Below are 19,853 nucleotides of genomic sequence, written 5' to 3'. Positions count from 1 at the left end.
TTAAATACTAAGTGATGAGGACAGGAGAGATTGCTCAGAGGGTGCGGCGTTATATGCGGCCAACCCAGGTTCAATCCCCAGCATCCCATACAGTCTCCTGAGCACCGCCTGGAGTATCTCTCCAAGCTCTCCGCAGACTCCACTGCCCAGTATCTTCCTCGCTGCCTCTTCCTCGGCCCTCTCCCACCATCCGAGGGCGGGACTCTTGAGTGCTAGTAAACAAATCAGCTGGAGCAAAACAAGAGCTGCTGACGCAGATGAGTTGGAGGGAGGGTGCCTGTTCCTGCTTCCGGAAACATGTGCTGACAACTGCTGCTTGGCGGTGGCTCATGGTGGCCCGGGACATCTGGGGCCAAAGCACTTAGTTTTAGGTTTTATTTTGGTTTTTTGTTTTAGTTTTTTGGTTTGGGGTTTTTTGATTTGTTTCATTTGGGGGCCATACCTGATTGTGCAGAGGGGCCTGTTCCTGGCTCTGTACTCAGGGAGCAGGCAGGCTCCTGGAGGTTATATGCAGTGCCAGGGATGGAACCTGGGTTGGCTCTGTGCAGGACAACACCCAATGCGCTGTACATTGCTCTGGCCCCGGGGACACAGACTTTGGACAAGCAAACTCTGCAGGACACCACACAGGTATCTGGTGGCCAGTCGAGCTGAGAGCCCAGCCATCTGGTTAGAAAAAGTTGGTGTAAAGGAGTTAGGGTGTGGTTCAGTGGGAGAGACGTGCCTTGCATGGGTCTATCCCCAGCACTACACAAGCTAAAGACCAACACACCCAGGTGTGTGCAGTGACTTTTACTGCACCCTTGGCATGCTTCCAGGCCCGGTGGATGATCACTGCATCTCCGTGTCCTGCACATAAGACCGTGGCATGATGCCAGAGAGAAACGTCAGCAGGCCCTGTTGGCGTGTTAGGGCGAGAGCAAGCTCAGAGCAGCCTCTGTGATGAGGTAGACTTTGCCCGTAGCAAACCTGGAGAAAGGGGCCTGGGAGCTGGCCCCGACTGCCAGTGTGGGCGCCCTTCTGGGTCGGGGTGGGCAGGGAATGCCCACGTTTTCAGCTTGTTCTTCACAGTGGATGGTAGTAGAGGTGAAGAGGCCAGGTGGGGTGTGGGTAGTGACCCCCAGCACCCAGAGCTTGCCACCCTGCATCTCCTCCAGGCCTGTCCTCCCCCAGTGCCAACTATAGAACTGTTCAAGCTGGGCGGGGCAGTGAGTTCAGCACATACTTAGAGAGCCCCGCCCGGCCTCTGTGTGCCAGCCCTGGCCCCGAGTCTGCCATCCCGTCACTTCGTGTCTCTGCAAACAGAAGACTCAGAGCCCAGAGCACTGGACTAACCCTGGCAGGCTCGGTGGGCTGTGAGGCCTCAGTGGGCGCCGCAGGGTCTTGGGAATTGCAGTGGCAGATCAGGAAAGCAGGTTCTGGGATCACTGGGTGTTGCTTTTTCCCAGCGGGCTTGAACTTGAATTGGTGAAAGCAGTTGTTTTCAAGGTCCCATTAAGCCTTTTGTTCTTGTTTCATATTAATTGTGCTTTATTGCCCAGAAGAGGGTGAGGATGGTATTTGCTATCAAAATAAACTTGAGAGGCCAGAGAGCTAGGATAGGGATGAAGGCACTTGCATGCACCGGACCATGGTTTGATCCCTGGCATCATATATGATCCCCAAGCTCTGCCAGAACTGACCCCTGAGCCTAGAGCCAGGAGTTAAGCCCTGAGCATTGCTGGTATCGTCCTCAAACCACCGCAAAATAAACTCAAAACCATCTCAGTCCAAATATGACTAAAGAGGTGTTAATAACTTGCAAATTAGTGAGGTCATCTGATCAATTTTTACACTTGAACAACTTTTCTGCATTTTTCGGCTATGTTATCTTAGGGATGAAAAGGTCTGGGAGCCAGCAGTGCTTCCTACTTCTCTGAGACCCTGCGCTTGACCTTGCTTGAACTCTTCTAGAACTCTCTTCTAAAGAGAAGCCCCGCCTTCCCTGGTAGCATGAGGCAGAGGCTCTTGCTTTGGCAGGAACTTTCTCCTGACCCTGGAATTCTGGTCTGTGGGAGGCAACTAGGCGCTATGGTTTTGCCTCATCTTTGAGGCCCCAGAGAGACATTTCCCCCACCCCCCACCCCCAACAGGCTGAGCACGTGCCAGGCTCAAGCCCCCAGTATCGCCAGCAAGCGACCTGACAACCACTGGGTGTGGGCTCAAAAACCACCCTGGTAGATAAGATATCTGGGAGTCGGTGAGCATGAGTGAGTGGGTCCTGCCCCCAACCTGCGCTGAGTGGGGCTGCCACTGTGAGGACGGACCCCCACCTAACACTCTGCCTTGTGGACTCTTTCAGTGTCTGTAAGCGCTGCATCCGGAAGATGGACCACCACTGTCCCTGGGTCAACAACTGTGTCGGGGAGAACAACCAGAAGTACTTCGTCCTGTTTACAGTAAGCTCCACCGCTTCAGGGGCCCGGCCCCACCCCTGGAGGAGCCTCTGACCCTCTCGGCCCTCGTCGTGGTCTTGGGCACTGGTCCATACAGGCACCCTAGCCCAGTGCCACTCGCTCAAGAAGCACCTGTTCCTGGACCCTTCCCCAGAGCCCTTAGCACTAAGCTAGCTCTGAGTGGGGGTAGGGGCTGTGTTCTGGGCTCCCATCTTCAGTGTCCAGTGATGACACAGCCGGGGCTATAGTCCGTACCCTGACCTGAAGCAAGGAGAAGGAACAGAGAGACCCTGGGCAGCCCCGGCCCCACCCATCGTGGGGCACTGTGTCTGCTACTCCTCCTCCCGGTGACTGCTGCTCACCGTGGATGCAGGGCAGCCTGGTGCCTCCCTGACCCCTTCTTGTCTGGCCCCAGCTCTGTGCGCCCTGACTCTGCATGTGTGGGAAGCTCCAAGCAGCTGCCCCAGGAGGCCATCTGTTCAGACGGTCATCACCGCAGCGTCTTCCCCTTTCTCTCCCCCCAGATGTACATAGCTCTCATTTCCCTGCACGCCCTCATCATGGTGGGATTCCACTTCCTGCACTGCTTTGAAGAAGATTGGACAAGTGAGTATGGGCCAGGTCTCTTTCCTTCCCTCCCTCCTGGGGGCCGGGGCAGGCTCTATGGGTGGGGCCTGCTGCCCAGGACCTACTTCGCTTCAGTACATTTGCAGCAGCCCCATGGGGTGATCTAGGGCAGAACAGCAGAGGCCTGAAACTTCTTCTTTGAAAAAACACTCATGACCCTAAAGTCAGTGCTTCGAGTACAGCCGTGAATCAGACAGACCCTGCCAGGGAGGGGTACCAGGGTGATGCCTCCTGGGAGAGCACATCTCTCCCTATAGCCTCAGGGGTACACTTTCATCAGAGGTCATAGGATTCCAGTATTGTAGAAAAGCATCGATCGTGATTTGGTCTGGAGCAATAGGACGGCGGGTAGGGTGGTTGCCTTGCATGCGCCCGACCCGGGTTCGATTCCCAGCATCCCATATGGTCCACTGAGCACCGCCAGGAGTAAGCCCTGTGCATCACCGGGTATGACCCAGAAAGCAAAAAAAAGAAAAAAAAACAAATTCATCGTGGTTTTTTTGCCTAGGATCTTTGAGTGTGGGGTTGCTCTGCTGACTGCTGACTAACCACATTATATTAATATTGGAGGCAGATTCTCCTGCTTTAGAAATAACCTCCATTTAGTGTTTGGGCGCATGGAAGGAAATTCAGCCAGCAGGTTGCATGCATCCTTGTATCCCGGGGGGGGGGGGGGGTGCTAAAATTGTTTTCAGAAAAAGTAATTTTTTTTTTAAAGAAGAATAAAGATAATTGGGAGGGTCAGAGAAATTGAACAGCAGAGAAGGTGCTGTCCTTACAGGCAGCCGGCCAGGTTTGATCAAGAACAGACCATATGATCATGTGGTTCCCTGAACCCCACCAGAAGTCAGCCCTCGGCACAGCTGGATGTGCCCCCCCCCCCCTTTTTTATTGTAAATAAAAGTAGTTGAGAGGCTGGAGAGATGATACAGCAGGTAGGGCACTTGCCTTGCACATGGCTGACCTGGGTTCAATCCCCAGCACCCCATATGGTCCCCGGAGCCTTGCCAGGTATGATCCCTGAGTGTTGGGTCAGTAGTAAGCCCTAAGCACCTCCCAGTGTGCCACCCCATCCCCCAAATAAAAAGAATTTTTTGTTGTTGTTAAGGAAGACCTATTAAATAGGTGCTAGAGAAAGTGAGAGACCATCTTCCGGGCAGCAACTTCAACACAAACCTGTGAGACATGTCAGAGCAGAAACCTTCTGTCCCCCCCCCTCCCCCCCGCTTTCCTCCCACAGGTCCCTTTACCCAGCTCATCAATTAGAACTTCTGCTCCTGCTGAACCTGCTGACTTAGCATTCTCTTCCTTTACTTCCCCCCCCCCCCCCCGAACTCTGGTGTCACCAGACTATCAAGAACCAAACCTTTAGGGGGCTAGAGTAACAGTACAGTGTCTAGGGCGCTTGCCTTGCACACAGCCGACGAGGATCTGATCCAAGGCACCATGATCCCTGAGCGTAGAGTGAGGGGTGAGACCTGAACACTGCTAAGTGTGTCTCCTACCCTACTGCCCAAAGCAATGCTTCTTTAGCTGCCAGCCAATATCAGTAGACTGATCCACCCATGTCACCAGTTTGAGTTTTTTTCTTTTCTTTTGGCTTTTTGGGTCTCACCTGGAGATGCCCAGGGGTTACTCCCGGCTCTGCACTCAGGAATTACTCCTGGCAGTGCTCACGGGACCCTATGGGATGCTGGGGATCACACTCGAGTCGGCTGTGTGCAAGGCAAATGCCCTCCCCGCTATGTTCTATCACTCTAGCCCTGTCCCCAGTTTGCTTCTTCCCCTTCCCTTCAGCCTGCTGCTCTGCCTGGCATGATTGCATCGGAGGGAACAGAAGTCTGAATGCATCAGGCAGCTCAGGCTGTCTTAAGGAAACTCCCCGCAGTGCATTCTTAGCGTTCCAGAAACTGCAAAGTCCAGGACCCTGGCACGAGCCAGGTTGCGTCCTGGGGAGCAGCCCCTCTTCCTGGCTTGCCACATGGCACTTTCTGCAGCCTCCTGTGGCTAAGAAAGCCGCCGGCCCTCTGCCGTCTCCTCATCTCAGGGCATAAACCCCATCATGAAGGGATCCTCTGCCCATCCATTGACCCCTTCTAACTCTTGCTCCTTCGCAAATGCCCGAGCTGCAGAGAGCGTCCCGGTGGGCTGGGGGCTTCTGCCTGTGAGATTCAGGGTGCTCATTGCTAGGTCCACGGTCTCTCGATTTGGGGGCCCTTCAGGAGGGAGAAGAGCGGAGCCAATGGGCATCCACAGACCACATCCCCCACACAGCTGAGAGCATCCCACACCTTCCTGAAAGCGCTTTTCTCCCATGGGGCCCTGTCAGATGGGACACCGTGACCCCAGTGTCTCTCCAGGACAGCGATGGCGGAGGCTGTGGTCACCACACATCCACCCCCAGGCCGCAGGGCTCTGGCCATTCCTCTCTCCAGCCTGCCGGGTCAGGGAGATGCTCCCTGCTACAGACAAGCTGCCCCTCAGTTTTCAGCAGGGCCACCAGGTCACTTCCTGAGCCCCCCTGCAGCCCCCCAGTGACTGAGCTCTCAAGCGTGAGACCTGAGCCACAGGCTGGGGGGCTACCAGCCCAGGGACCCCACTCCCGGTGGGCCCGCAGCCCATAGCAGTACCTGACAAGTTGCTCCAGCGGCAGAGAAGCCGAGAAGGGGGTCTCAGCTTATCCCATCAGTGGGTTGGGTCTCAACTCCGTTCACCAGAGGGGTCTAGTCAGACAGTTCAGGCTCTGCCGTGCAGGGAGGAGAGGCCTGGAGCTGCCACTCAGCTTGGCGTGGGGTCCTGGGCACTGGACAGTGGAAGTGCCTTAATCTGAGATTAAGGCACACCTGACCTAGCACCCCTAGAAGCAAGTCCCTCAGCCACGCGTGGTACCCCAGACCCCCCTCATATGAAAGGCACTTTCCTAGGGCAGTGCCTGGTGCTCTGAGTTCTTGACACCAGTGCCACCTGCTGGTCAAATGGACACATTGACACACTGGTTTTCTCTCCAGTTTTGGTTTTTATTTTAAGTGTTTTTATTTACTTGGATTTTGTTTTTTGTTTTTTTATGATTTTTGTTTGTTTGGAGGCCACACCTGGCAGTGCTCATGAGTTGTTCCTGGCAGTGCAGTGCCAGGGATTGAACCCAGGGATCCTGCACAGAAAATAGTGCCCCAGTGCCCTGAGCCCCCAGCGACAGGCGGGGAGCCAGGCAGGGCCTGGCTGGGGGCAGGTTGGTGCAGCCAGGGCTGGGACAGGAAGGTCCCCCCTGAGACTGGGCTAGGTCGCAGGGGGCGGCAGCCCTGAGCCCCAGGTGTGCCCCTTTTCTTGCAGAGTGCAGCTCCTTCTCTCCCCCCACCACCGTCATCCTCCTCATCCTGCTGTGCTTCGAGGGGCTGCTCTTCCTCATCTTCACATCGGTGATGTTCGGGACCCAGGTGCACTCCATCTGCACGGACGAGACGGTAAGCGGGGCTGGGGGCGGGCAGGGAAGGTATCAGACGGGCAGGACGCAGCTCTCCCTTGGCCCCGACCCTGGACATCCTCATCCCCACAACCCCGCTGACCCCCATTAAGTCCAGCAGCCTTATAAAGGGCCGCCCTGGCCCCAGGTCCTCCGCGGGCTGCTTTCTGGGCACTGAGCCAGCTGGTCGGGCACTGTCCTGGGCACAGGGAGGACACAGGCAGCCCAGCATCCCAGAGGCAAGTCCAGCACTCGGCCTCAGGGTGGGATTGCGACCCCCACAGAGCAGTGGGCCCAGTTCTTCTCTGGCTTCGACGTGAACCTGGTGGCCCCGCTCGGGAACTAGCCTGATTCCTCCTCCCTGCTAACCCCCTCCCCATACCTCTCCCCTGCCTCCTGGGAACCCCCTCATGTCGCCAAAGCCTCTGTGTGGTCATTTCATGGCCGTGATGCGGGTGTGGCCTGGGGGCTTGGCCTAGCCAGGAGGCTCTGATGTGAGAGTCCCAGGGGCCTTCCATAGAACTCCCAGGTCCCGGGGGCCTCCTGGACCCCTGGTGTGTGGGGATGAGTGTGCAGGAGGAAGGGAGAGCAATGTGGACACTGAGCCACTGGCCCCGCTGTGCCCTGGGGCTCCGACACTGAAGCAGGCCAGTGGCTCTCAACGAGACTTCAGAGATGATGGGGTTTCTGTGCAGCAGTCAGTGACGTGGTCCGTCTCGGGTATGTTCTGAGACTCAGTGGGACGAACTTCTGGGAAAGGCCACAGGGAGCCAGAGGCAGCTGCTGTGCCTGCCCCATGGTCGGGAGCTGCCCGGTCAGAGGGGACGTGAGCTCGGGGTGCACCCCCTTCCCCAGCGCCGTTCCCCGCAGGTGGTGCTGGAGGGCAGAGGAGAGGCCGGGCATCTTGGGGCTGGGGTCGCAGGGTGGTGGTGGGGAGAGCCTGGGCAGGAGCCCCTCAGGCCCCGTCCCTGCGTCCTCACTCCCCCCGTGTGCGACAGGAGGTGACTGCGGGTCAGCCGCTCCCAGGGGACCCGGGGATATCCCTGCTGTCACCAAGGCCACCCGCTCTGTCCTCGCCGCCCTCTAACTACTAATTCCTCCTCCTCCCTCTCTGGGGCGACTTTTGCCCTCCCTGCGGCTCTGTCCACCATCTCGGTCCGGCCCACCCAGTGCCGCGCTGCCTACCCGACTCCTAGGCTGGCCAGGCTGACCGAGCCAGAGCAGTTCTTTTCATTTGTTCTTTTTTGAAAAAAAAAATCCGCGACGTGGTCGGAGTGGCTTCAGAGTCCCAGGCAATCGGCCAGAGCTGCGCGGGCAGGCCCCACAGGCCCACTCTCTGCAGGACCCGTTAGCTCGGCCACAGATGCGGCCCCAAGGATCGGCAGCGCGGGAGTCGCGCCAGTCCCCTCGCCCTCCCCGTGCATGCAGGGCTCTCGATTTGAGTCATGACTCGTTTCTCCAAGAAAGAGAAGAAAACGGTCTCTGTAGTAGCTTTAATGGCTTTCAGCCAGGAAGGCTTGCCTCCACCTCAAGCTCACGGACGTCCCTCCCCCAGAAACACAGCCCGTAACATGCGTGACTCAACGTATGATTGTTCTTGTTTTCAGGGAATAGAACAGTTGAAAAAGGAAGAGAGAAGATGGGCTAAAAAAACAAAATGGATGAACATGAAAGCCGTTTTCGGCCACCCCTTCTCTCTAGGCTGGGCCAGCCCCTTTGCCACGCCAGACCAAGGGAAAGCAGACCCGTACCAGTACGTGGTCTGAAGGAGCCCACCAGCCTCGCCATTCAGACAGACCCCACCGCAGCGCTCCGCTCCGCCTGTCCTCGCAGGCGGCTACCCGAAAAACAAACAAACAAACAAAACGAACTGCTCTCCAAAACTTTTTTTATGTCTCAACATGGCTGAGCATTGCAGAGAAAAAACAAACAAAACAGGCCCCATGTTTTATTTTTTAAAGATTGTCCTTCCTATTTTTTTGGTGACTGAAGCTGCTCTTCTTTTTTTCCCTCTTTTTTACAAATCCCTCCTCTGGCCTCTGGTTTCCTCTCTGCTCTCCTGTCCGGCATGACTAACGTGGAGGGGGGCCTGTCCCCCGGGTCGCACCCACGGCTACTAACTGAGCAAGACACAGTGCCTGGTGGGGGCCGCGGCCTCCCCCTCCTTGAAGGCGGGCGGGCAGCACGGAGAACCTCATCGAAGATGGATGCTTCCCCCCTGCTTGAGACCGGAGGGGGCAGGAGCAAGGCCCCATCCTGCACGTGGGCCCTTGACACAGCTGCCTCCTGTCCCTCCATGGACACAGTTTGCCGCCTAGTGAAATCGATTGTTGCCCCGTGCTCTCTGTATGGGCTCGGGGGAAAGGGGGGCGGTGTAGAATGACTTTGGGGACGGGTGGGGGGAGGGGGGTGTTGGTGGTGGTGGTCTGTAGGAGTGGGAGAGGAAAGAGGTCTGGTTCGTACTCCAAGTCACCAGTTATACGCCCTGTGATTATTCAGAAAATGTGAAGGAGAGAAGCTTTTCTGGTTCAAAATGCCTTACACAATCAAAAGGAGGGAGAAAGCACACCGGTCCGGGCCCCACCCCGTCTTCCTCTGTTCCGGCTGTTTCTGCTCTCTCCACCCTGCCTCCCCTCTCCTCATGGGTGTTGGCTGAGCAGTGGTCAGCGCTGTCCCCCACACCTGCCACCCAGTCTCTGGGCCTCCCTCCCTGTGTCCAGCTGCAGAGCTGCAGGTTCCCTCTGGATTTTTGACCCACCTCGCCTGGATTCTGACGCCGGGTAACAGTGGTCCTGACCTGGGTGGGGTCAGCCCTGATGTGAGTGGGGGTGGAGGTAGGGGCACAGACTCCTCGAGGTTGCCCATGGCGTCGTGCTCACTGGACCTGACCCTCAGATACAGAGGGATGATGAGCTTGCTCTCCCGTCTGGGACCGGCAGGCGGAGATGGGTTGCCTAATGCACAAAGATCCGATCTGAATAATGGCCCTCTATGAATTCTCAGACTTTGGGTTTTTTTGTTTTGTTTTGATTTTTTTTTTTACATGATTCCACAAACAACCTCTTTTAGCTTTGGCAGGGGGTGGGGGTGGGGAGATGGTTGAAATCTAATCCAGGACAGGGAGGAAAGTGCGTGTCCCTGTGATCTTCCAGGAAAGTGGGACCTGCCGCCTCTTTTCAATTCTGTCAGTGCTTCCACATGGAAACAAAATGCAATAAAACTTTTCGGAAACCCGTTGTGGTGGCGCTCTGCTCGCTCACGTCGTTCTTTCCGGGGAGGGGGCCTTGATGGCTTTTGTGCGGCCCCTCCCGTCCCTGCCTCTCACAGGAGATTTTAAGTGTGTGGTTTCCAAAGGACGTGGATCAGGCCCGTGTCCATCAGCTTTCTGCAGCCGGACTCCCTCTGCCCATGCTACGGGCCATCCTGTGCTCCCGGCAGGGTCTGTCTGTGGCATTGGCTCGCCTGAGATCTGGGGAGACCCCCATGTTCCACCTGCAGAGTCAGGAAGAGGAAAGGGCTGGGGAGCACTAGGCCCAGTGCCAGCCACGGCTTTGAGGAGCTCCCCACCCTCTCGATGCATAACCGAAGAACTTTGCAGCTATACCTGCACCCTTTCACTTCCGCCAGAGTAGCGAGTGTGTTTTTATAATGCTTTTTCTTCCCCCTTTTTTTTTTGGGAGGGGGGGTAGGGGACACACCCCACTGTGCCAGGACTTACTCCTGGCTTTGTGCTCAGGAATCACTCCTGGTGTGGGGCTTGGAGGACCCTATGCAGTGCCGGGGATGGAACCAGGGTTGGCCAGGGGCAAAGCAACCCTGCACTAGCGCTTCGGCCCTTTACTGCTGCCTTTTTTTTTTTTTAATGTAGGTTTACTGCTGCTTTTAAAATGCTCATGGCACTTGTTTCCCACAGCCTCCTGGTCTGTTTCTGGGGTTGAACAGCTAATGAGCACGAATGCCGTGTCTGTAATGAGCCCAGAGCGAGATGGCTGTGGCCCTGCCCTTGCCTCTGGTTTCCCATGTCTCAGGAGTCAGGGCTCCTGCCCTCCTCTGCCTGCCAGCGGAGGGAGATTTGGCTTCCAAGGATTTTCTTCAACTATTTTGGTTGTCCTCAAAATACCCCATATTCAAGGGCATTATTTTTAATAGGCCCAAGTGGGTTATTTCCCTCAGGGAATTTCAAAGACATGTACTGGACACTGCTGAAGTATATTAAATTTGTTTTAGCCCCCAAAACAGAAGCTGAGGGCCCGAGTAATCATGCAGCGGGTTAGACCCTTGCCCCGTATATGGCTGGCCCAGGTGTGATCCTTGGGCACCCCATGGGGTCTCCTGAGCCCCACCAGAAGCCCAGAGCACCACCTGGTGTGGCCCCCAGAATCTCAAAATCAAAACCCCAAAAAAGTGAAAACAGAAGCTCATTGTTTCAAGTTGAGTAGACTTCTCAGATCCTTCCCAGAGAGGGTTCCTCAAAGGGCACCTGTTCAGTTCTGCCTGAGCTTTCTGGAGCCTTGGGCTGAGAAGGTGAAGACCAGGTGCTGTGCTCACAAGATCAGAGCCTGCCCAGATTCCCTGAATTGCTGCGTCCCCTCGTCATCACTGAGAACACTGAGGCTGAGGGGGTGCTGTCCACCAGGGACTGGAGACGAAGGAAGAAGCACCCCGCCTCCCCAACATTTCAGGACATCTGATGAAAGAGGACCACATCAGTGTGGCTTTTTGCTGTGGCTCACAAGTCCTGGCGGCATCTCGGAGATGACTAGAGCCTCAGAGCAGGGACCGTGGGCGAGGGGCAAGGCGGACCTCGCGGATGATGAGCTGGACTCTGACTTTTTCTCACCTGTCCCAGCCAAGGCCAGGCTGGCTGGCACGGGCTGGAGCAGGACCTGGGTGCGACTATGTGCTGGGCCTCCTTTGAGTCAAGCCATTTCATTTCCCGAATATTTTCCCCAAAGTGAAAGCCTGGGAATGAACTCGTGCTCATTGCAGGAGGACCCCCTGTGACCCGAATTCTAATAACCCAGGCTCTCTAAATTCACCTGATGCAAAAACCTTTCAGCTGAGACGAATCAGCCAGCGTTTACAGACCATCTCGTGCCACACAGCAGCCCCAGCCCTTGGAGAGGCCTGGTGATCTCTCCCAGCCAGGCTCAAGAGACCTTCATGGTTTCCTTTTTTTTTTTTTTTTAGGACTGTTTGCATATTGGTCTGAGGAGATGGCTCAGTGGGCGAGGCTGCAGGCTTTGCATGCAGGACTTTGGGTTCAGGCCCTGCTACCACATCATCCCCCAGCACCTAGGTGGGAGAAGCCCTCAAGCATTTCTGGCTATGACCACTCCCCATGCCCCCATCTTTTTTTTTTTTTTTAATTTATTGGGCCATACCCAGTGGTGCTCAGGGGTTACCCCTGGCTCTGCACTCAGGAATCACTCCCAGTGGGCTTATATGGGATGCCAGGAATTGAATCCAGGTCGGCTGTGTGCAAGTCAAGCATCCTACCCGCTGTACTATCTCTCTGCCCCCCCCCCATTTTTTTTTAATTGAATAAGAAATCAAGACTGTGCTTCAACCTGAAGGGTGAACCAGCCAGGAGAGCAAAGGAAGGGATCTCAATCTTCAAGAGACCCTTACATATCAAAGAAATATGGAGAGGAAGATCGTGCATGCTAGAATCTCAGGGATCTCCCTGCCACGATGCCCCTAAAGTGTGTTCCCCCAAACAGCTCCAGCAGCGTTCTAGTAGGAAACATGTTAGAAACAGACTTTGCTGAGCATCCCGACTCCCGGAGTCTAATGCCCCAAGGATGAGGCCCAGCCCCTCTCCCCACCCAGGGCATCCCAGCACTCCCCAAACTTGGGCATGCCGAGGTTCCCAGCGGCAGCCCCTGAAGCTCTGTGCTGGTGGCTGAGTCCAATGGTGCTCCCCCCTTCGCCCCCTTGTCTCCCCGGCAAATTGATGCTGAGGAAACCAAGTGCTGCCTGGATGGGAGCTGACTGACCTATCGGGTCAGCTTTTCTGCATTCACTCATGTTACAGCCAGTGTTTGGACCCGGGAGCATTCAGGGTGAAGATCCACTCCAAGAGGGTCAGGACGGGTAGAGCCTGGGCTCACGCACGCACACAGCTGGCCTTTGGCTACGTCTGTTACTCTCCTCATAAAAGCCTATTCCAAGTGAGAAACAGCCACCTTCTTCCACAAGAAAACCCCACGCACTGGAGCACTGTGTTCCCCCGACAAGGTGGAGTGGCTTCTTGAGATCCCACTGGACACACAGCCACGGGAATTGCCAGAGCTGACCTGAGGCGTGAAGAAAAACCCAGGGTGTGGGGGCACAGGCTCTGACGTGGACCTCAAGGAAGCCCTGAACTTCGGTATTGAGTGAGGGGCTCTGGTGATAGGGCCTGGGACCCCTGGCTTCTGTCTGTGGTGCAGATTCCTTCCTGTGTCACTCGGGCCCTGAAGTTACCTCTTCTTTGGAATCAGGATGACCCTCTCAACGATGGGGATCAGATGAAGCAGTGAACATTGTTAAGCAGTGTCTGGACTCGGGCTGGCATGCAGCCGTGTGAACTGTGTGAGAACCGCGCTTTGCAGACCCTGGGCCAGCAACGTCTATGCAGGCTGAGGGAGGTTTATGCTGGGTGACAGCGTTTTTAACAGCAGCTTTTTAAAAAATAAAAAATAAAGCATTGCATATTGTCAGAGCAGCACTGTCTCATGAGGCGTAGGGAGGTCTGTATGCGGGCGGGCGTCTGCACTGTGTGTCTAGTTGCAAGAGAAAGTATTATCTAGGGACAGAGTGACGGTACAGCAGTAGGCTTGCATGCAGCCAACCTGGGTTCTATCCCGGCATCCCCTCTGTTCCCCTGAGCGCCGCCAGCAGTGATTCCTAAGTGCAGAGCCCTGAGTGATCCCCGGAGCACTGCTGGGTGTGGGCCCAGAACAAAACCCAGAAAATTATTATCTCTGATGCTGGCAGTTAAAAGACATGGCAGGACCACTGCAGGACGCGGTGGTATCTGGTCTGCCAGGAACAGTAAAGGGTACGTGTGCACAGGCCGTGGCCTCCCCCCCTAGGTGAGGCCCCACTTTCACTCACTGTCCTTTCACTCACTGCCATCTCTGCCAGGCCTTTCACCCTGGCTCCTCCAGGAGCTTGGATCCAGGTACCTGTCCATCATTCCAGGGTACTGAAATCTGTTTCCAAATCAGCTCATGGGTGGCCCAGGAGACCCAGAACAGCCAAGTCTGTCTCTCTCTCTTTCTCTCCCATCTCTTCTCTCTGTCTCTGTCTCTCTCTGTCTCTGTCTCTTCTCTTTCTCTCCCCCTTTCTCCTTCCCTCGCTCCCTTCAAGGTATCACAAGTACATGTCCCTCAGCAGTGGGCCTTCTGTCTCTATTTCTGTCTCTGTCTCTGTCTCTGTCTCTGTCTCTGTCTCTCTCTCTCTCTCTCTCTCTCTCTCTCTCTCTCTCTTCTCTCTCTCTCCTTCCCTCGCTCCCTCCTAGGTATCACAAACACGTGTCACTCAGCAAGGGGCCTTCCTGCCACCTCTCTAAACAAACCTCCAGCAGGGAAATGTGGCTGTCAGGACACCTTTAAATTAGGCCAAATTTAAGCGGGAGAGTACAACTCCCTTGGCTTCCTCCCTCAGGTCAGACCCTCAGGCTTTTCATGTGCTGTCTGGACTCGCTCATAAGCTTGTTGAGGCAGTTAAGTAGATCCCAAGAGCACTCACCTGGCCTCATGCCACATGCTAGTGTAGTGGGTAGGGCGCTTCTCTGGCGTGCAGCCAGCCCAGGCTCCATCCCTGGCGCCTCATACCCTCCCCAAAGCCTACCAGGAGTAATCTCTGAGCACCGAGAAGGAGTCAGCCCTGAGCATCTGTGGCCCAAAGACAAAACAAACGAAAAACCCTTTTCTGATAGACTACAGATGATGGCCGAGGAAGAAATGAGGGCGCCCCAAAGCAAGTCACTTCAGATGGCAATTGGCAAGTGGCAAGTGTGGTGAGAGTTGGTCTGTGGCACAGGCTGTCCTCCTGGCCCGCAGGCGGCCCCCAGACACGGGTGTCAGCAAGGCCTGTTTTCAGGTACAGTCTTGTTTGGTGCTGATTAGGAAGGGAACAGCAGTTGCCTCAGGAAAACCTGGAAATTGGGTGAAGTCTCCCGAGGTACACAGATCAGTGCTCTTCCTGCTCTGAAGGTACCCAGCTTCTGTGGCGGTATCCTATGTGACTTTGCTTCTTCCTGAATACCATGTGGATATGTTTTGACGCCACATTTAAGTGCACTCACCATCTTTAATACTTGTACAGTGGCCTGCTTTAGAGGGTGATTTAGATGGGTGTCATTGAAGATTTCCGTTTTTTTTTTTCAAGCTTCTTGTTCACTGTTCAAAGGGGTATTACCATTAATTTTGTGTCTCTAGCTAATTTTTTTGGTAGTGTTTTATTGTGAAATAATGTCAGACTTAGAAAAAAAGCTGGAGCCAGGGTTTAAGGATTTACCTTGCATGCAGATGACCCCGGTTCATTCCCTGGCACCGCATGCTGTCTCACGAATATCTCTAGGAGTGACCCCTGAGCATAGAGCTAAGAGTGAGCCCTGAGCACAGCCAAGTATGACCCCAAAAGGGGCTGGAGAGAGAGCAGGGAGAGCACTTGCCCTGCATGCAGTCAACCTGGGTTCAATCTCCAGCATCCCATATGGACCCCTGAGCACCACCAGGAGTAATTCCTGAGCATAGAGCCAGGACTGACCCCTGAGCATTGCCAGGTATGGCCCAAAAACAAACCAAAAAAAAAAAAAAAGTGTAGCTAAAAAATAAAACATCAAATGGTTAAAATAGAGCTTCCAAATGCCCTTCTGTCTGTCTTCCCAGTATAAATACTGGATATAACCATCAAGTAAACGTAAAGACCTAGAAACGTAGTGAGATGATGTTTTTCGCTCTAGACTCCCTCGCATCCTCCTCCCATGCAGCTAACATCTTTTTCTGCTCCAGGAAGCCACTCAGCAGCTTCTCTCATCGTTTTCATCTCTGATCCCTGATGGCGCTTTCTTCTTTCTAGTTCTGCAATGAAACTGAAGCTAGGTTTTCATTTGAGGTGAAAGTCATAACCAAAAATTAACTCTCTTAAAGCGTGAGTCAGCTCTCTTCAGCTCATTCCTAGCATTGTACAGCCACTTCTATCTCGCTGCAAAACATTTTCATCAGATGCTGACTTTTCGGAGATGATAGACCCGATTTCCCGTGGAATATGCTTTGGGGTTCATTTGATGTTGTTTTTTTTTTTTTTTTTTGGTTTGAGTGAGCTGTAGGTTGGGGCAGGTTTGCCCCTGAACTGAGGGGCTGGCCTTGGTGCTCTGTATCTGGGGTGTCTGATCAGTGATACGATTCGTTATTGGTGATATGAATTTTGACTTGGCTAAGATGCTGGCTGCAACAGTTTCCTATTGTAACAGTATTGTTTTACTCATTGTAGAAGATACACTGAGGGGCCAGAGCCATAGTACAGCGGGTGGGTGTTTGTCTTAATCGCAGCCAACCCAGGTTCGATCCCTCGTGTCCTATATGGTCCCCAAAAACACCGTCAGGAGCAAGCCCCGAGCATCACTGTGTATGCTCCTCTCCCCTTCCCCCCCCCCCCCCCCCCCCGCAACGAAAAAGAATAAAAGAGAGAGAAAGAAACTTTGAGATCATATTCACTTGGGGCAGGGAGTGGGGGGAGTTAAAACCACACCCAGCAGCCCAGGGACTACTCCCAGGTCCATGCCCGTGGGTCCATCCCTAACAGTGCTCCAGGAACTAAGTAGTACTGGGTGGGGATCGAACTGCAGTCGGTCACGTGCAAGATAAGCGCCTGAGCCCCAGTGTCGGCGTTATCTCTCTGGCCCTGGGATCATGTTCTTTAACCTACAGTTTTTGCGAGACCCCTGCAGCTTAAATGTGGTTAAGGAAGAAACGATGCTGGCCAGGGAGATAGTCATCTGTGCATGCCTCTGATTTTTTTTTCTTTTTCTTTTCCTTTTTTTGGAGGGATGGGGGGGTGGGAGAGGGTTTGGGTCATACCCAGCAGTACACAGCGCTCACTCATTTATTTATTTATTTATTTATTTATTTTGCTTTTTGGGTCACACCCGGTGATGCTCAGGGGTTATTCCTGGCTCTGCACTCAGGAATTACTCCTGGCAGTGCTTGGGGAACCATACGGCATGCTGGGGATCGAACCCTGGTTGGCCGCATGCAAGGCAAATGCCCTACCCACTGTGCTGTCTCTCCAGCCCCTGATTTCTTTTTCTTGATGCTAGAAAGGACTCCACCAGTCATGCCAGGAGCTGGTGTAGATAAGAAAAGAGCTAGAAGTGGGTCCATCAGAAAGGACCCGGTGGTGCACAGGGCCCGGGGCAGGTACAGCCACCATGCCTGACCAGTCCACAGCCCTCCCCACCCTCAGCTCCTGGGAGCACCGGAGAAGGCAGAGGCCCTAGTGGGGGACAGAGCCCATCTGGAGGGTGTGATGGGCCCTAAGAGCTGGCCCAGTTGGGCTTTTCTCTCCCGCGGGCTCTTCTCCAACCTGGCACCTCCTCTCTGAGGCCTGGCCACGGTGTCGCAGGTGAGTGGACAGCTCGCAAGAGGCCACAGGGTATGTCCACTGCATGCTCCGCCTCCCCACCCTGAGCCCCCTGCATGCGCCCGCCCTGCTCCCTGCTGCATGGGCACACCTGCTCTCTCACCTCACATGGCGTGTGTTGCCTGTGCTGTCCCTCCTGCCACTTTCACCAAGCCCACCATGGAACCCGAAGGGGTGGGGTTCCCTGGCAGTGCTCAGGGGGGAGTCCCATCCTCACCCCCAGGTCTCCTGCATGCAGAGCCTGACTCAGCCCTCTGAACTCTCCAGGGTCCCAGAGCTCATCTCATTGTAGGGTCTCCAGCTGGTGACTTGGCTCACACCCACCGAGGCCGGGGATGTTTCTCCTGGTCCCACGGCCATTCACCGGCCTGCCCCTTACACAGCATCCGGCCTTACTGAGCAAGCCTGGGCAAGCTCCGGACCCATGGGGCTGCTGGCGGAGGGCTGGGTGGAAGGGGGGAACGCAAGTGTGTCCCGTCAGGGTCGCTGCTTTCACTGCACGCCGCTCCCCACCCCATCTCCGCCCCAGCCCCTGGGTCTCCTCGGGCTCTGTCATGCCAGGGCTGGAGCAGCAGGCGGGAGCTGCCGGCTGACCGTCTCCTTGTCCGTGCAGGGCATCGAGCGTCTCCAGCGGAAGGATCAGCCCCGGGTGCGCACGGGCAGCTGGCAGACAGTCAAAGAGACCTTTGGAGGGGACTTTTCCCCCAACTGGTGCAACCCCTTCTCCGGGCCCTGCGAGCCGAGGCCCATCCAGGAGCAGGAGTGGGTGCGGCATGTGCACCCGCAGCCGGACATCGAGGACACCGAGGAGCTGACGGGGGACACCAAGGAGGATGCCGTGGAGGTGGCCTCACACTGAAACAGGACGTGAAGCCGCTGCCGCCACCCCCAGCCAGGACATGTCCTCGGGCACCCCTCCCCTACCACACATGTACATGCCAGGCTGGGCGGGGCCCAGGGTGCCAGGGACAACAGGGGCAGATGGGGCAGGGGGCTCATCTGCAGTTCTAGAAGAGACCAGATGGGTCTTCCAGCTCAGGGGCTTGTCCCAGCCGAGCCCCTTCTCCGCCTGCACAGCCTCAGTCATATGCCCAAAAGAGCTGGCCATTCTCGGGTGTCTCTCTGCTCTTGGGAAGCTGGGGACCCAAGGCTGTGACATTCTGCTGGAAGGACCGGGCTGGCTGGCCTGAGGGACCTGGGGTGGGACATGGACATCACCAGATACCAACCACACTACAAGCAGAATGAGCATCCAGTGCCCCAGGGGAGGCTCCCACTCTCCCCTCACCTCCCCCTATTTGGTCCAGGCCGATTTGAGAGAGAACCCTAGCCTGGCCCAGACACCCCCAGACTCGCGGTCGGCCAGGAGACTGCATGGCTTCAGCTCCCGTTCCGTTCTCAGGTCTTCCCCAAGCCACATGGTGGAGCTGCCCTGCCCTGCCCTGACAGGGGGTTTGGGGACCGCCGGTCTATAGCAGCTCCAACTCTGACCATTCCCACCTCCACTATGAAGCTTAGCTCTCCCTCCTGGAGAGGGCAACCCGCAGAGCAGAACTTTCTAGAAATCCTGCTCCTTGCCTGAGAAAGGACCAGGTTGTCCAGGGCCTGCAAGCAAACACACACCCACACGTGTGCCCACTCACAGACACACACACACAGCAGGGCCTGTACCATGAAGGCATTCACACAGTCACACACATACCTGGGCCTGCACTAGGAAGATATGCACTATGCACATACATGCACACACACAAACACACACACACACACATCCCAGGGCCTGCATCAGGAAGATGCATGTACATACAAGCACTATCTCACACACACACACACACAGACACACACACACACACACACAGCAGGACCTGCACCACAAAGGCACATACAAACACACGCGGTTGCACGCATGCACTGCACGCACACACGCCCAGGATCTGCATCAGGAAGATGTATGCACACACATTCACTCTCACTTTTACATCCAGACACACTCACACAGTCCCACACACACACACCAGGACTTGCACTAGGAATATATCTATCTATATCTATATATAGATATATGTGTGTGTGCGTGCATACACACACATACACACATGCCCCAAGGACTGCATCAGGAAGGTGCATGTACACACATGCACTCTCATACTTACATCCATACACATGTGCATGCAGTCACCCCCTGCAGGAGCAGCCTGGTCCCAGTCACCCTCTTTAGGCTTAAAGCCGGGAGTGTCTAGGACCATGACTGAGTCCTAAGCAGAGGATCTCAGAGTCCCAAGGCTTGTTCCAGTGGCTGCAACAGCCAGAGTCCAGCAGGAACGTCCATGTTCCAGGGAGGAGGAACAGGGTCCCCAGTCCCATCTGGGTCAGCCCCTGGCCCACAGTTTACCTGGAAGTTGGGGCTCAGCTCCAAGGCTCAGCCCGGTGTGCAAGCTCTGTTTTAGGCCCCTCCAGGATGACCCAGATCTTGTTCCAAGGGGCCCATGTCCCTGGTTCGCCCAAGGGGTTCATGTCCCCAGTTTGCTGGGGAAGCTCAGTGCTTGCAGGGGCTGTCTGGACACTTGGGGAAGCAGGAGGTTTGGGCAGAGGTGTGGGACTCACTCACATCTTGGGCCTTCTCTGAGGGGCCATGATTGTCAGGAGACCTGTCTCCCCTGGTGGCCCCTTGGCCCCCAGGGATCAAGAGACCACCA

At 55.4% G+C, this 19,853-nt stretch overlaps 1 protein-coding gene across 2 annotated transcripts in view; it reads left to right on the top strand.

Moving 5' to 3' along the window:
- ZDHHC3 (zinc finger DHHC-type palmitoyltransferase 3) overlaps positions 1–18,031 on the top strand; it is a 49,772-nt gene extending 31,741 nt beyond the window's left edge. Inside the window, exons 4-7 of one of the 2 annotated variants that reach the window (XM_056129313.1) lie at positions 2,342–2,438; positions 2,960–3,041; positions 6,393–6,523; positions 17,771–18,031. In XM_056129313.1, coding sequence (XP_055985288.1) covers positions 2,342–2,438; positions 2,960–3,041; positions 6,393–6,523; positions 17,771–18,016 — 556 coding nt within the window. In that variant the 3' untranslated portion in view covers positions 18,017–18,031. Of the gene's footprint in view, positions 1–2,341; positions 2,439–2,959; positions 3,042–6,392; positions 6,524–8,129; positions 8,857–17,770 lie in introns of those variants that run through there. The other variant, XM_056129314.1, reaches the window with a different exon arrangement.
- Positions 18,032–19,853: the final 1,822 nt, after the last annotated feature.

Source organism: Sorex fumeus, unplaced genomic scaffold (assembly GCF_029834395.1).
Source record: "Sorex fumeus unplaced genomic scaffold, SorFum_2.1 ptg000072l, whole genome shotgun sequence".
NCBI lineage: Eukaryota > Metazoa > Chordata > Mammalia > Eulipotyphla > Soricidae > Sorex > Sorex fumeus.
The sequence above is the reverse complement of the archived record's forward strand: the minus strand, read 5'-3'. Positions and strand labels throughout refer to the sequence as shown.